This window comes from Dama dama, chromosome 10 (assembly GCF_033118175.1).
Source record: "Dama dama isolate Ldn47 chromosome 10, ASM3311817v1, whole genome shotgun sequence".
NCBI lineage: Eukaryota > Metazoa > Chordata > Mammalia > Artiodactyla > Cervidae > Dama > Dama dama.
Genome location: NC_083690.1, coordinates 29111651 through 29125673, shown reverse-complemented (window position 1 = coordinate 29125673; position 14023 = coordinate 29111651). Strand labels below are relative to the sequence as shown.

The window sequence follows — 14023 nt, the reverse complement described above, 5'->3', positions numbered from 1 at the left end:
CAGGAGACCCAAGGAAAAGTGTCATATAAAGTTCTTACCTTTGCTGTGCCAGTCTGAGAACCATAAAATATCTTCACTCCAGACACAAAGACTTCCTTCTTTGGACGAGAGATATAGCCATTCGTCATCAAATCCTGAGATGCTTTTGGAATGGTTTTATCCTGTGAGTTCTTGTTCTTGAAATAAACACAAAATCCATCAAGTTTCAATATTCTCCCAACTTCATTAAGGATGAACATTAGCTCAGATACTGACCCATTTTATTCTCTTAATCTTTTGATTGTACTCCTCAAATACTGATTCCTTGATATAATTAGGTTCTTTAAAACCAGGGACCACATTTCTTAAGACTATAATGATTCCCATTCCCTCCAGGATAAAATATTACACATACTTTCACCTATAATGTGTTTTAGTGGCCTAATAGTACAAATTTATTTTCTGATTCTAATTAGTGGAAAGAAAAAAGACTACTATCCCTTAAAGGTGCTGAGCAGATTTTTGGTATTTGCAAAATTTAATTTTTCATTACAAAATCCCCCTGTATCTTAAGAATGCAATGTCCACTGTCCAGCAAAGAAAAGCTAAATAACTTAGTCTATAAAAATTGACAAGAGGGACTTCCCTGGTGGGCCAGTGGCTAGGACTCTGCACTCCCAATGCAGGGGGCCCCCATTCAATCCCTGGTCAGGGAACTAGATCCCACATGCCACAGCTAAGACCCAGTGTAACCAAATAAATAAATAAAAACACTTTTTTTTAATTGACAAGAAGAAAATGGGGGCATGAAAAAAGTATGTCTAGAGACCAAATGTGAAAGTAATCAAAAGTTCTTTTTAGAATTTCCATATTTTTTCTGGAAGCCTTAGAAAATCTGCACTCTGAAGTCTCTATAAAATCTGATGCCAAATACTCTCCTGTAAAAAAAAACACAACAACTCCACTCACCTGCTTCCTGATGACAATCTGGAAACAAATCCAAAGGCTAAAACCAAAGGCAAAGCCCAAGTATATGTAAAACCTGTTTATCCATAACGATATTAAAGGTGAGAAGTCCCATGTATCCAAAGCAGGATCTAAATTTAAAATGATCCATATAAACAATTTTATTTATAAAATTACACATACAATGATGCCCATCCTTATAAGCATTATAAAAGAAAAGTCAACCTTCATATTCAAAAACCCTGCTCAGAAATCTATAAAAAGCAACTCTAATAATAAACAACACATACACATTATGTGATAACATGACATAATTACCATAATGATAAAATGCTAATTCAAAAAATAAAAATTTTTATTTTCATCTAGATATATATAGCATTTGAAAGGAAAGGAATATAAAGTCAAAACATTGAATTTGGAATTATGAGTTAATTTTTCTTTTTGTTAGCTGCTCCATCAGAAAAGCTTAAAATAATACTAAAAGTATTCCTTTTTTTTTTCTTCTAATTTTATTCTTAGAGACCCAAAGCTACTTGCAAAGGATTCTCAAATAACTGACCTCAAGCCCCACAGTTTTTAAGGGAGATTTGGATGGACTTGGCCTCAAAAGCTGAGTCTGGGGGCAATTTCAAAACACGAAGTCTAAAATTTGGGGTTTACAGATGCCACTCTGCCCTGGAAAGGACCAAAAGTCCTCAACACACGTGCGTAATCGGGAAAGGCAGTTTTCTCTGCGTTTTACCTGAGGACAGAAGCACAATTCTAAATTCATCTCCTAGCCTCAAAAGGCAAAAGCCAGATCACAAGCAAGGATCAGTCCTCCCAAGGGCCCAGCGGCACCGATCCTAGCCGGAAAAGGGCAACACATTCTAGAGGAAGGGGCCCGAGGGTCTCAGAAAAATGATTTCCTCCCTTCCTGGCCCACGAAACTTGCCCGTCTGGGGCCCTTACCCATTCTCCTCAGAGCCTGAGCCCTGCGGCCCGACAAGAGACCAGGTCTGCGGACCTAAGAAACTTAGGGTCCGGTGTGAATACTAGGAGGCGGCCAGAACTACCTCGCAGCACTAGCTGTGTGCCCGGAGACAGAGGAGCTGAGGACAGCCAGGCCAGTTGCAGATCGTCCCGATTGGCTCAGAGGGGGAAGGGGCGGGCCGAGTGGGAAGCTCCGCCCAGAGTTCGGTGGGAGAAAGCCAGAGCCCTCCGGGCCCTGCTCGGATTGGCTCAGAGGATAAAGGGGCGTGACCAAAGGAAAGCGCCGCCCAGAGCTCCGGCCGAGTAAACGGGAGGGTTCCCAGCCCCAAACAAATGACACTGAGGAGGAAGGCCTGGGTGTGGACAAAGCAGGGATGGAGAACGAGAGTTGTTCAGTCGCTCAGTCACGTCCTACTCTTTGCGACCCCATGAACTGCAGCACGCCAGGCTCCCTTCCCTTCGCTATCTCCCCGAGTTTGCTCAAACTCATCTCCATTGAGTCGATGATACCACCCAACCATCTCATCCTCTGTCTTCCCCCTTCTGCCCTCAATCTTTCCCAGCATCAGGGTCTTTTCCAGTGAGTCGGCTGTTTGCATCAGGTGACCAAAGTACTGGAGCTTCAGCATCAGTCCTTCCAACTGATATATTATATCCAACATATATATAGTGCTTCCAACTGATAAATACCAATATTCAGGATTGATTTCCTTTAGGATTGACTGGTTGGATCTCCTTGCTGTCCAAGGGACTCAAGAGTCTTCTCCAGCACCACAGTTCGAAAGCATCAATTCCTTGGCACTCAGCCTTCTTTAAGCTCCAACTCTCAGATCCGTACATGACTACTGGAAAAACAGGAGTAGTCTGGGGTGGAGGGAAGGTTGGAGGGGCGAGAGAAGAGGTCTGCGTTGAGACTAAGGGCGTCATTAACCGAATGCAACGTATGAGCCCGTTTGAATCTCAATTGAAACACACCGACTGTAAAAAGTCATTATTTATTTAGGGGAAAATTAATTATGGACTGACTAGGAGATGCTATTAAGGAATTATAGTTAATCTTGTTGGATGTATCTGTTGGAAATTTAGCTGACCTTATGACGATTTGCCTTAATATACTCCAACAAAAAAAAAATGAGGGAGAATGAAACAAGAATGGCAAAATGTTGATAACTGTTGAAGCGGGGTGATGGGTACATGGCAGTTCATTACACTTTTTTCTCTATGTTTTTGGTGTTAAACTTTTTCCATCATGAAAGTTTAAGATGGACCCTGAAATCTGCGGAACTGTGAGGCGTCAGGCACTGAGTTTCCACCCGGTCACCAAACTTCGGCCTCACCAACCAATCGGAGTTCTTTCGTTGGAGAAAGAACATTACGTCAAGAAAGAGCGCCTCTCTTTCCCGGCGCGGAACAATGCCGTAAAAGTCAAAATGCGCAGACGTTATTGGTCCCTCTTCCTCTCCGGGTTTCCGCAACACCTGACGCCTGCGCAATAAGTTGGGTGGCTGTATTGTGGCGGTCGGGTTAGTAACGGCGCCGCGCAGTCTGCGGGCGTTACTGGGCCGCGCGCCGCCGGGTGGTTACATCTAGGTGAGGGTGGCCCTGTGGCCAGTGGCGCGGGCCTGCTTTAGTTCGCCGGCCCCAAGATCTGTGAGCGGCCAAGATGTCGATCTTCACCCCCACAAACCAGATCCGCCTGACCAATGTGGCCGTGGTACGGATGAAGCGAGCCGGGAAGCGCTTCGAAATCGCCTGCTACAAAAACAAGGTCGTGGGCTGGCGGAGCGGCGTGTGAGTGACCCTCTCCCTCTGGGCCTTGGCCGGAGCGGGTAGCCTCGGAGGCGGCCTCCCTCTGGTCGTCTAATGAACCGGCCAAACTGGGGTTTTGTCAGCGAAGGAGAATAGGAAACTTTATTTCTTGCTGCCTGGGCTTCGCGTCTAAACCAAACGTTCCCTTTTATCATTGGTAGTTTTGGTTTGGGGCTTGGTTATACTTTGCTTTGTTGGTGTCATAAAAGCTACAGCAAGAAACCTCCATAATCGGAGTCCTTTTCTCAAAATAATCATCAAGACAAAGGGAGTAGTGTTCCAGGTACTTCTGTAGTTAGTGCGTCTGTCACAGTTCTCTGCCCAGTAGTTTCACCATCACTGCTGCCATCTAGGGATCGGAATTCCTTGGCACCAGCCGGGCCCCACCCCTCAGTGATTCACCCGTATTCCCACAACGTTTTTCCCCTATAAGTGAAAGCGAATCCAAACGGAGTTATGGGTTTTGAAAATGTCACCGAGAGTCATTTAGGAGTATTTGTTGTTTCTTACATTATCATTGCCCATCTTGTCTTTTAAGTGTGAATGAACGTCCAAGTTTCAAGAGTACTCACATAGGACTTTCTCTTCTATCCTCACAAGGGAAAAAGACCTTGATGAAGTGCTACAGACCCACTCAGTGTTTGTAAATGTCTCCAAAGGTCAGGTTGCAAAGAAGGAAGATCTCATCAGTGCGTTTGGAACAGATGACCAGACTGAAATCTGTAAGCAGGTGAGTTATCAGCATCATTGACCATGACATCCATTAGCATTAGGTATTGTGTTACAGGTATGTTAAGGTTTAATAATTTACTTTTTTTTTCTTTGGAGTGAACATTTAGTTTGCAATAATTTGATCTGTACATCACTTTTAATTAAGGGCATGGATTCTTTTTATATTTATTTATTCGGCTGTGTTGGGTCTTAATTGCCTCATGGGCTTAGTTGCTCAGTGGCATGGGGAATCTTTGTTCCCCCATCAAGGAACGAACCTGCATCCCCTGCATTGCAAGGCGGACTCTTAACCATTGGACCACCATGGAAGTCCCAGGACATGGACATCTTTTGCAAAAGCCTCCAGAAATCAGATTATCTGCTAAACTGCCTTTTTTTGTCCACTTATATATTTCTTTAGTGTAATAAACCTGAAGAGAGAACTTCTTTTTGAGTATTTCATCATTTCCACCCTCTGCTAGGATTGCCTTTACCCCTTCCCCCATCTAAATAAGTAAGATTTCAAAACAAGGTAATCCAGTGCCTCTTTTAGGCAGAGCTCAAATTATTACCAAATATCAGTAGCTGAAGAGAATGAAATTTAATTTTCTCCCCCAGTATTTCATTCCTGTGGTTAGTTAACAAATAGTGTGGAACAAAGACATTGCTTTCTTAAACTTGTTGGGTTTGTTGTTTTGGTTTTTTTTTTTTTAAGATTTTGACTAAAGGAGAGGTTCAAGTGTCGGATAAAGAACGGCACACGCAGCTGGAGCAGATGTTTAGGGACATTGCAACTATTGTGGCCGACAAATGTGTGAACCCTGAAACAAAGAGACCATACACCGTTATCCTTATTGAGAGAGCCATGAAGGACATCCACTATTCAGTCAAACCCAACAAGAGCACGAAACAGCAGGTGAGTTGTTTTATATAGATATATAAATAATTTTATTTATTTTTATTTTTGGCTGTGCTGGGTCTTTGTTGCTACACACGCTTTCCTCTAGTTTCAGTGCATGGGCTTCTCATTGCAGTGGCTTCTCCTGTTTCAGAGCATGGGCTCTAGAGCACAGGCTGAAGAGTCGTGGCACACAGGCTCAGTGCTCTGCGCATGGAATCTTCCCAGATCAGGGATCAAACCCATGTCTCCTGCATTTGAATTCTTTACCACTGGGCCATCAGGGAAGCCCAAGGATACTAGTACCCAATCAAATGCATGATTTGCCCATATTTTCTCATATTCTGTGGGTTGTCTTTTCACTTTCTTGATAGTTTTTTGAATCACAAAAGTTTTAGTCTTGAAGTTCAGTTTATCTGTTTTTTTCCCTGTAGTTGCAAATGTTCTTCATGTCATCTAAAAAAACCATTGCCCGGTCCAGCTAGAAGGAAACTGCTTCATTTTGAATACCTTCCTCAGTTGTGCATCAGAAGAGATAAAGAAATTGCAAACATTTTTTTCATTTTGTCTTGATAGGCTTTGGAAGTGATAAAGCAGTTAAAAGAGAAAATGAAGATAGAACGCGCTCACATGAGACTTCGGTTCATCCTTCCAGTAAATGAAGGGAAGAAGCTGAAAGAAAAACTCAAGCCATTGATCAAGGTTATCGAAAGTGAAGACTACGGTCAACAATTAGAAATTGTAAGATTAGCGTACTCTTGTTCTTTGCTTCCTCATGACCAAAATAGTTTCTTCTGTAGTCATAAATGTGGCCCAGACATTTATAAAGTGTGAACAGTAAGACATTTCCTGAAACATCTTAACCTAGAACTAGATAAAAAGGTCAAAATCCCCATAGAACCAGATTGTAGTTAAGAACACTTAAGATGTCTTTGTGTTTATTTTTTAGTTAAATGATTCCCAGTAAGCGGATATGGGTCATGCTTATTTTTGATGAAAGATTATATTTTACAGTGAATCTTCTTTCAGTCTCATTTACCACAGAACGTTTTTAAAAAGCAGCAAAAACATCATGTCTTTGGATCCTCACCCCACAGCTTCAGATAACATGTAAATTCAGCTGTCTGCAAACCCACATCTTAGAGCTTTACAGCTTCCTGACAAATGAACTCTAGAGCAGGATCTAATGCCTGATGATCTGAAGTAGAGCTGATGTAATAGTAATAGAAATAGAGTGTACAATAATGTAATGTGCCTAAATCATCCTGAAACCTCCCTGCCCCCATCCGTGGAAAAATTATCTTCCATGAAACTGGTCCCAGGTGCCAGAAAGGCTGGGGATTGTTCTAGAGGATTGTTGAACTTCCCACTGCAAATGTGAAACAAGGAAACTCTCCAAAGTTCTAAAATCTTTGCAAAACTTTGCACGTAGTTTCTGAAAAATAGGCCTTCCACCCCCTTATTTTTTTTCCCTTCAAATGTGGCTCCAGAGGGCAGGGGAAGATTGTTTGCAGCAGAGATCCGCGCACGGGAAGGTAAACTGAGCTCCTCAGAGACTCTTAGCCAGCAGCCTCTGCTCAGGCCCAGCCTTCTCTCTCCAGTTGCCACCACAGCCTGGAGGCGCCTGCCTCCGCCCTCCCGAATGGTGCTCCTCCTCGCAGGCCTCGGCCCAGGATCCAGGCCCCTTTTGCCCCCCGCCTCGGAGCTATTGCTCCGGGTCTCTCCTGGTGGACTCCCTGTGACGGGGAGGGAAGGACTTTTGCATATACAAAGCTATAGCTCTTGGGACCCCACTGGCCACTTGAATCTCGGCCTCTAACCGAGTCTGAGGTTCTTCTTGTGTCCTGTTTCCACCCTTTGAGAAGAGAAACCCTTCTTGCCACCCAGAGCCCAGGAAGCCCCATGCTGGGGCCCTGGTCCCAGCATGTCAGTCCTCTTTTATGCTTAGGGCTATGCCTTCTCCCTGCCAGCATGGCTGAACTCAGGCAGATTCCAGCGGGGTGGGAGACCCCACAAGGGCAGCTTCGGCCTGAGGTTGTAGAGGATGAAGTCCCTCGGAGCCCAGTTGCAGAGGAGCCTGGAGGAGGCGGAAGCAACAGCAGTGAAGCCAAATTGTCCCCAAGAGAAGAAGAAGAACTGGATCCTAGAATACAGGAGGAGCTGGAGCATCTGAACCAGGCCAGCGAGGAAATCAACCAAGTGGAGCTGCAGCTGGATGAGGCCAGAACCACCTACCGGAGGATCCTGCAGGAGTCAGCAAGGAAACTCAACACGCAGGGCTCCCACTTAGGGAGCTGCATCGAGAAGGCTCGGCCCTACTATGAAGCTCGGCGGCTGGCTAAGGAGGCCCAGCAGGAGACACAGAAGGCAGCACTGCGGTATGAGCGGGCTGTGAGCATGCACAACGCCGCCCGGGAGATGGTGTTTGTGGCTGAGCAGGGCGTCATGGCTGACAAAAACCGGCTGGACCCCACGTGGCAGGAGATGCTCAACCACGCCACCTGCAAGGTGAACGAGGCAGAGGAAGAGCGTCTTCGTGGTGAGCGGGAGCACCAGCGGGTGACGCGGCTGTGCCAGCAGGCCGAGGCTCGGGTTCAGGCCCTGCAGAAGACCCTCCGCCGCGCCATTGGCAAGAGCCGGCCCTACTTTGCGCTCAAGGCCCAGTTCAGCCAGATCCTGGAGGAGCACAAGGCCAAGGTGATGGAGCTGGAGCAGCAGGTGGCCCAGGCCAAGACCCGTTACTCAGTCGCCCTGCGCAACCTGGAGCAAATCAGCGAGCAGATTCATGCGCGGCGCCGGGGCCAGCCTGCTCATACCCCCGGCCAGAGGCGCTCCTCTCCAGTGGGGGCGGAGGCTGGGCCTGATGGTGGCGAGGATGCGGACAGCGGGATCATTGAGGGGGCGGAGGGTGGAGGGCTGGAGGAAGGCGTCAGCCTGGGGCCTGGCCCTGCCCTGGACACCGACACGCTGAGCCTGCTGAGCCTGCGCACTGTGGCTTCGGACCTGCAGAAGTGCGATTCCGTGGAGCACCTGCGGGGTCTCTCGGACCACACCAGTCTAGATGGCCAGGAGCTGGGTCCTCGGAGTGGGGGTCGTGGAGGTCGCCACCAGCGCAGTATCAGCCTGTAACCCCGTGCTCAGGGTGGCTGATGCATTCATACCACCACTGGCCCAAGGAGGGCCCTGCAGGTTCCTAGCTCCCTCTCCTCGGGTCCTTGCTTCCCTCAGAGAGGGCAGGTTGGCTGTGTCTTGAGTCTGTTGTATATGTCCTGGCTTTCTCACCTGGCCCTGCCCCCCGCAGGTGGCAGCTCTCTTTGCCTTACCCTTTCAGAAGGCTTATCTTTGGCTCTGACATCTCCTTTCCCTGTGTTGGTCCTTCATAGTCTGTCTGTCTGCTGCCCTCTTTCTGACTTCTGTCTGGTTTTTCCCCTCAGGGAAATTTGTCTGGGCGGCACAGGGAAAGCATCAGAGAAGGTGGGCACTGGATCTGGGTCCCAGCATCTTGGTCCCCCCAGCTTGAGTGAATGGATGGGTCCCCCTCCCACCTACTCATCTCCCAGGTGGTTCCTGGGATGCTGCGGAACCCTCCAGCAGCCCAGCAGCCCATCCTCTGTCCCAGCCTGCTCGTGGGTAACCTGTAAGAAGTGCTGCAGGACTGTGTGCCTCTGGAAGACACCATCCATCCCTTCAGTATTCCCTCCTCATGACCGAAGCCACCTGTGCCTCAAAGCAGGACTTGAGGGATACTGGTGTCAGGGAAGGTGAAGCCCAATCCCATTGTCAACAGAGGGGACACTACCAACTCCAAACAGGCTCCTGTGTGCGTTGCGTTTCCCCAGCTGGGCTGTGTCCAACATTGCCAAGGTGCTAGTGGGTCCATGTTGAGGGGGTGGAGATGTAGTGAGGTTCTGACGGTTGAAGCTCTTCCCATTTCTGCTGTGGAGTTAGGTCTGTTTACTTTTTCTGGGTAGAGGATGCTGAGCCAAATCTCAGCATTCTTCTACAGGGTGGAGTTAGGGAATTTGGTGCTCAATTGCTCTCCCTCACTCTTCCCGAAACCAAACCATACCTAGTCCAGGATCTCTTGGGGGATGCTCAGGTTTGGCTGCAGAACCTCTGCTGATACAGGGCAGGGTTGGCCTGCGGTGAGGGAACCCACCCTCCATAGGGAGCAGTTTCAGGTGTCTGATGGCACTCCCATGCTGTGTGGGGGAAAGGCAGGGAAGCTACACTGGATCTGGGTGCCTTGGGGAACCGATCCTCCTGTCCCACCCCAGGAGGGCTGAGAGCTGGACTCTGGACAGGAGAATTTGTGCCTAGGCCTGTGTGCTGCTGCCATCAACTGGGGGGAGGTGGGGGGTGGGGAGCAGGCCTTCAAATTGAGGTTGTCTCCCTGTCCCAGGGTTAAAACAGGATGGTCATGATGAGAACTGCCAGGTTTGAGGTGGCCATGGGTGGAGGGAAAATGGAGGAGGACGTGGGCGTGCGTGTGTGCATGCATGTGCCTGTGTGTATGGGGGGAAAGGGTCTGCCCCTGATTTTATTTAAATAAAATAGTTTATGTAACAAAAAAAAAAGCAAAACAAATGTGGCTCCAGAGAGATGATTTCATTGAACTATAAATTTCAATGCTAAATTTAGTATGCAGAGGACCACAGCCTTCTAATCCAACCACGTCATTTTACAGCTGAGGAATCTGGAAACATCCTCAATAGGGGAATCAGGGCCTCATCACAGGGGCCTGTGTGCATACTGAAGGGCAGAGGCTAGACTAGAAGCTAGCCCCCATCCTGTGCAGTCAGAGAGAGACCTGGAAAGTGTGGCATATTCATCTCAGAGCAAGTTACAGCTTCTTCACTTATAGCTGATTCACTGTGTTGTACAACAGAAACTAATACAACTTTGTTCGGCAACTGTACTCCAATTTAAAAAAAAATTTTTTTTAATGAAAGAAAAGTTAAAGCTGTGTCCATACTGTCGTACCACTCGTCCTCATGTGGTCAGCAGCTGTTTTCAATGTTTCAGGTGTGTCTCATTGACCCCGGCTGCTTCAGAGAAATCGATGAGCTCATAAAAAAGGAGACAAAAGGCAAGGGCTCCTTGGAAGTACTCAACTTGAAAGACGTGGAAGAAGGAGACGAGAAATTCGAGTGACCGTCACCCATCTCTTCAGCTATCAAACACTAAAGCGTTTTCATTTCCCACAGTCCTGTTTTCTCTGTGTGATCAGCCAAATACTTGTTCAGATGAGTTGCCGTTTTGCATCTTTGTGACAAACGTGTACACAAAAAGACGTTCCTCAGTAAGTGTGATGATGTGGGATTCATTCAGTTTTAATTATAAAATGGGGTTTTAGGCAAAAGTGAAAATCCAAGATACAAAGTCCAGAGAAGTATTCAGTTGCTGCCTCATGCCTTTGTAGCTTTCCCGGGTGAAAGTTATTTGAGACAACTCTTTTGGATAAAAAGTTAAATTTTGTACATTGTAAGAAATTAGGAGGGTATATCTGTATGACTGAAAAGGAGGATTTGCCAAAAAAGAAAACAGAATGTCTTATTTCTACTTAGTGAAATGTGTGTATGGGGGTAACTGTATCATGACATAATATAAAACTTGGATGATGACGTCCTGATTTTCTGAAAAATAGATATATGATGACTGCAGGACTTCAGTATTCGTCAAACATGCTGCCATAACTTAGATTATTCTTGGTAAAATATAAAGTCATTTATTTCTAATTCTTAAGGTTTATAATATATATTATTAGAGCTGAAATCTTATGTAAATCAATAAACCACTTTTTATTTTTGTTAAGCTATGGCTTGTATTTCTAGACAGCTTCCTAACTCCCTTTTCTCTGCCTTTTGTCTGGTAGGATGGGCGAGTATGGGCAAGTTCTTAGCAGGATTAAACTTGTTTGTTTGGGGGGAGGGGGTTGTTCGAGGCGGGCCTGTTCTGTTAAATACCTGGTAAATCTTAGTGAAAATAATTTGGGATGTAATTGAATTTGAGTATTAGTATTTGAGCACTTAAATAGACAACGTAAAAGTTGTTTAAAATCTGTATCCTCAAAAGAGATAGTCTAAAACATAAAGTAGGGTTTCACTCAAAATAAATATACAGATCAGATGTATTTTGTGGACGGAAGTATTTTTAAGTGCAAAAGATTTCTTGACCTAAACAAGTCTTGATTGGTTTTATAAGCACGTAGAACCCACTGCTAATACAAGCTCTCAGAAGTGCCCCCATTTTACAGACACTTCCATTGAAATGATGAACTCATAACGTTCATCATTTTTTCTCAAATTTTTTTGAGAAAAAAAAAATTCTCATCGAATTTTTTCTCACAACGTTAGAAGAAATATTTTTGTTGTTGAATAACATGGGACACACACTTTAATGCTGAAATTGAAATATTATTCTGATACAGTCTTCAAGATCCCCCTCACTGATTCCGTTTTACTTATATAATTTGTTTTTTATGAAGATAATCGAAACTTGAAATCCTGGCAAGAAATTTGAACCAATGAGGTTTACATTTTTTATTTCTAGCTTAAACAGATAAAGCTATGTTTCAGATCGAAGTCATAATTGCTAAAAATGTTCAACAGCTGCATATCAAAGAGAAAAAGATAAATGTAACTACAACACTGCCTTAAGTTTTTCCTGATCTCATGCTCATTTCTTCTAAAAAGCTGGAACTTCAAGAAATGTCAAATGTAGACCAGTCTGAGTCATGTTTCTGAACCTATGACAAATAAAAAAATGTTTACCTTATATTAATTTCATTATTCAAAATAATTAAAAAGTTTGGTTCGTAATCGTTTTCCCAGTACTACTGCTGTAATGGTTACCTTAAGGATTACTGGTTTATTTTGTTTTTTCAATGCAAACTTTACTGTGTACATTTGGTCAGGATGGCATTCAGAATTCAGCCTCTTCTATTTTCAGAGCTTTTTTCTTTTTATTAGTATTTCTCTAGTGTGTGTTTGTTTGGCTGCACCAAGTCTCCATGGCATGCAGGATCCTTTGTTGCGGCATGTGGGCTCTAGTTCCCTGACCAGGGATTGAACCTGGGCACGTGCATTGGGAGCATAGAGTCTTTGTAGCTTCCCTGTTCCCATACACAATTATTTGCTCCAGCCTGTGTAACCTCATATATTTTGAAATTCCCCATTTGGCCTTGATTTCTGCCCAACTGTGTGTTATAGAGAGGGCTTCCCAAGTGGCTCAGCGATAAAGAATCCATCTACCAATGCAGGAGATGCAAGATACATGGATTTGATCCCTGGGTCAGGAAGATCCCCTGGAGGAGGAAATGGCAACTCACTCCAGTATTCTTGCCTGGAAAATTCCATGGATAGAGGAGCCTGGCAGGCTACAGTCCATGGGGTCAAAAAAGTCAGACACGACTGAGCATACACAGTGTTACAAAGAGCTGCTTAAACATCTGCCTGGCATGCTAGATGGTGAGCAGCTCAAGGGCTGGAGATGAGCCAGCTCTGTATCCCACCATGGTTTGGACCTCGTAGAATAGACATCTGGGGAGTATAATAAGCATACTCTCAGTGGGGGTTCATGCCATCAGAAGTGAGGATGAGTAATGACAAATTTGGCTGACTGATGACTTTTTCAAATCCATCAGTAAAGCTCAATTGAGTTTTGTCGGCTAAGCCAGAGCTTTCATTGTTCATACCCATGCATGCTGGTGTGCCACTGGTGGTTTCTGTCTGCACACATCCTCTCAGCCCTCGGGCCTTTAACGTCAGCCAGCAAGCAGCCTCTCACACTGACCCCACGGTGTCATACATACACGTGCCCTGGGGTGTGATGGGGGAAATAGCTCAGTACTCATTACTGTAAGCAGAAGCCACACACTCGATTTAAACCTGCATGCTACCCTCAAACCCCTATCGTGAGGTCCCGATGATTTTGGTAGTCATAAGTTTCCTTATCTAGAGATTTTTGCATCCCTGCTCTTAAATTACTGAAATGCAACATACTGATTATTTGAAAATACTTTTCTGCTGCTACGTATTAGGGGTGGTCGTGTATACGTAGTTGGCCGCTAACTACGGCTGAGTTTAATGGCTGAGATGATGAAGGTCATTGATTTTCATCTACACATGTATGTTAATAGTACCTACAAAATTAGCGAGTCTAAATGTAATTTTGTAGCAGCAGCAATTCTTGTGAGCTAAAAGTACAATCCAGACTCATTGTTTACCAGCTCGATTACTTCAAAAATGGTTTTACAACACTCTGAGCATGTGTACTTAAAGGAGCTCAAGACCCCTTCCAAATACCTCAGGAAGAGTCATCAGTGTCACCAAATTGCTACATATTTTCAGTTGGCAGAGAATGGAAATAAATGGATTATGGAGGAATTGAAAAGAACAGTCATTTTTACTGCAGAAAGGAGCAGACCTGTCTTCTACACTCAATGCCATTCATATCTTAGGAGATTTTTTCATGTGGTGATACACTAGAATGTCAAATGATTCTTGAGTGGCACTCTTCCTGGCAAATAAGCATAGTTGACGTACTTTTCAAGGGAAAAGGGCCACAAGCTTGCTTACTTATCACTATCATGCAGAAATAGGATGAAGACTAGGAATCTTGCATTTAATCAAGGAATCTTGCAGGTAAAATAGTTTGTGTATTTAAAGTTAAAACTTTGCAGAT

The 14023-nt window shown here is 45.0% G+C and overlaps 3 protein-coding genes across 3 annotated transcripts in view; 2 read left to right on the top strand and 1 right to left on the bottom strand.

Annotated features, from left to right (window-relative positions):
• LOC133063690 (S-adenosyl-L-methionine-dependent tRNA 4-demethylwyosine synthase TYW1) overlaps window positions 1-2061 on the bottom strand; it is a 141803-nt gene extending 139742 nt beyond the window's left edge. Inside the window, exons 1-3 of the mRNA XM_061153363.1 lie at window positions 1900-2061; window positions 949-1076; window positions 39-176 (exon numbers count right to left, since the gene is read on the bottom strand). Coding sequence (XP_061009346.1) covers window positions 39-176; window positions 949-1076; window positions 1900-1903 — 270 coding nt within the window. The 5' untranslated portion in view covers window positions 1904-2061. The remainder of the gene's footprint in view (window positions 1-38; window positions 177-948; window positions 1077-1899) is intronic.
• Window positions 2062-3379: 1318 nt separating this feature from the next.
• On the top strand, window positions 3380-12115 carry SBDS (SBDS ribosome maturation factor). Its single transcript, XM_061153362.1, has 5 exons — window positions 3380-3711; window positions 4330-4459; window positions 5156-5356; window positions 5915-6079; window positions 10364-12115. Exons 1-5 carry the CDS (start codon window positions 3584-3586, stop codon window positions 10490-10492), a joined length of 753 nt encoding a protein of 250 aa, XP_061009345.1. The 5' UTR covers window positions 3380-3583; the 3' UTR covers window positions 10493-12115.
• On the top strand, window positions 6086-10357 carry LOC133063687 (SH3 domain-binding protein 5-like). Its single transcript, XM_061153361.1, has one exon. The coding sequence runs from the start codon at window positions 7241-7243 to the stop codon at window positions 8465-8467; it is 1227 nt and encodes a 408-aa protein (XP_061009344.1). The 5' UTR covers window positions 6086-7240; the 3' UTR covers window positions 8468-10357.
• Window positions 12116-14023: the final 1908 nt, after the last annotated feature.

Bases quoted from the DNA above. Each gene is read 5' to 3' on its own strand.
- SBDS (XM_061153362.1), top strand. From the start codon at position 3,584: ATGTCGATCTTCACCCCCACAAACCAGATCCGCCTGACCAATGTGGCC. The intron at 3,712-4,329 runs GTGAGTGACCCT...TATCCTCACAAG, and splicing joins GTGGGCTGGCGGAGCGGCGT to GGAAAAAGACCTTGATGAAG. The intron at 6,080-10,363 runs GTAAGATTAGCG...TCAATGTTTCAG, and splicing joins ACGGTCAACAATTAGAAATT to GTGTGTCTCATTGACCCCGG.
- LOC133063687 (XM_061153361.1), top strand. From the start codon at position 7,241: ATGCTGGGGCCCTGGTCCCAGCATGTCAGTCCTCTTTTATGCTTAGGG.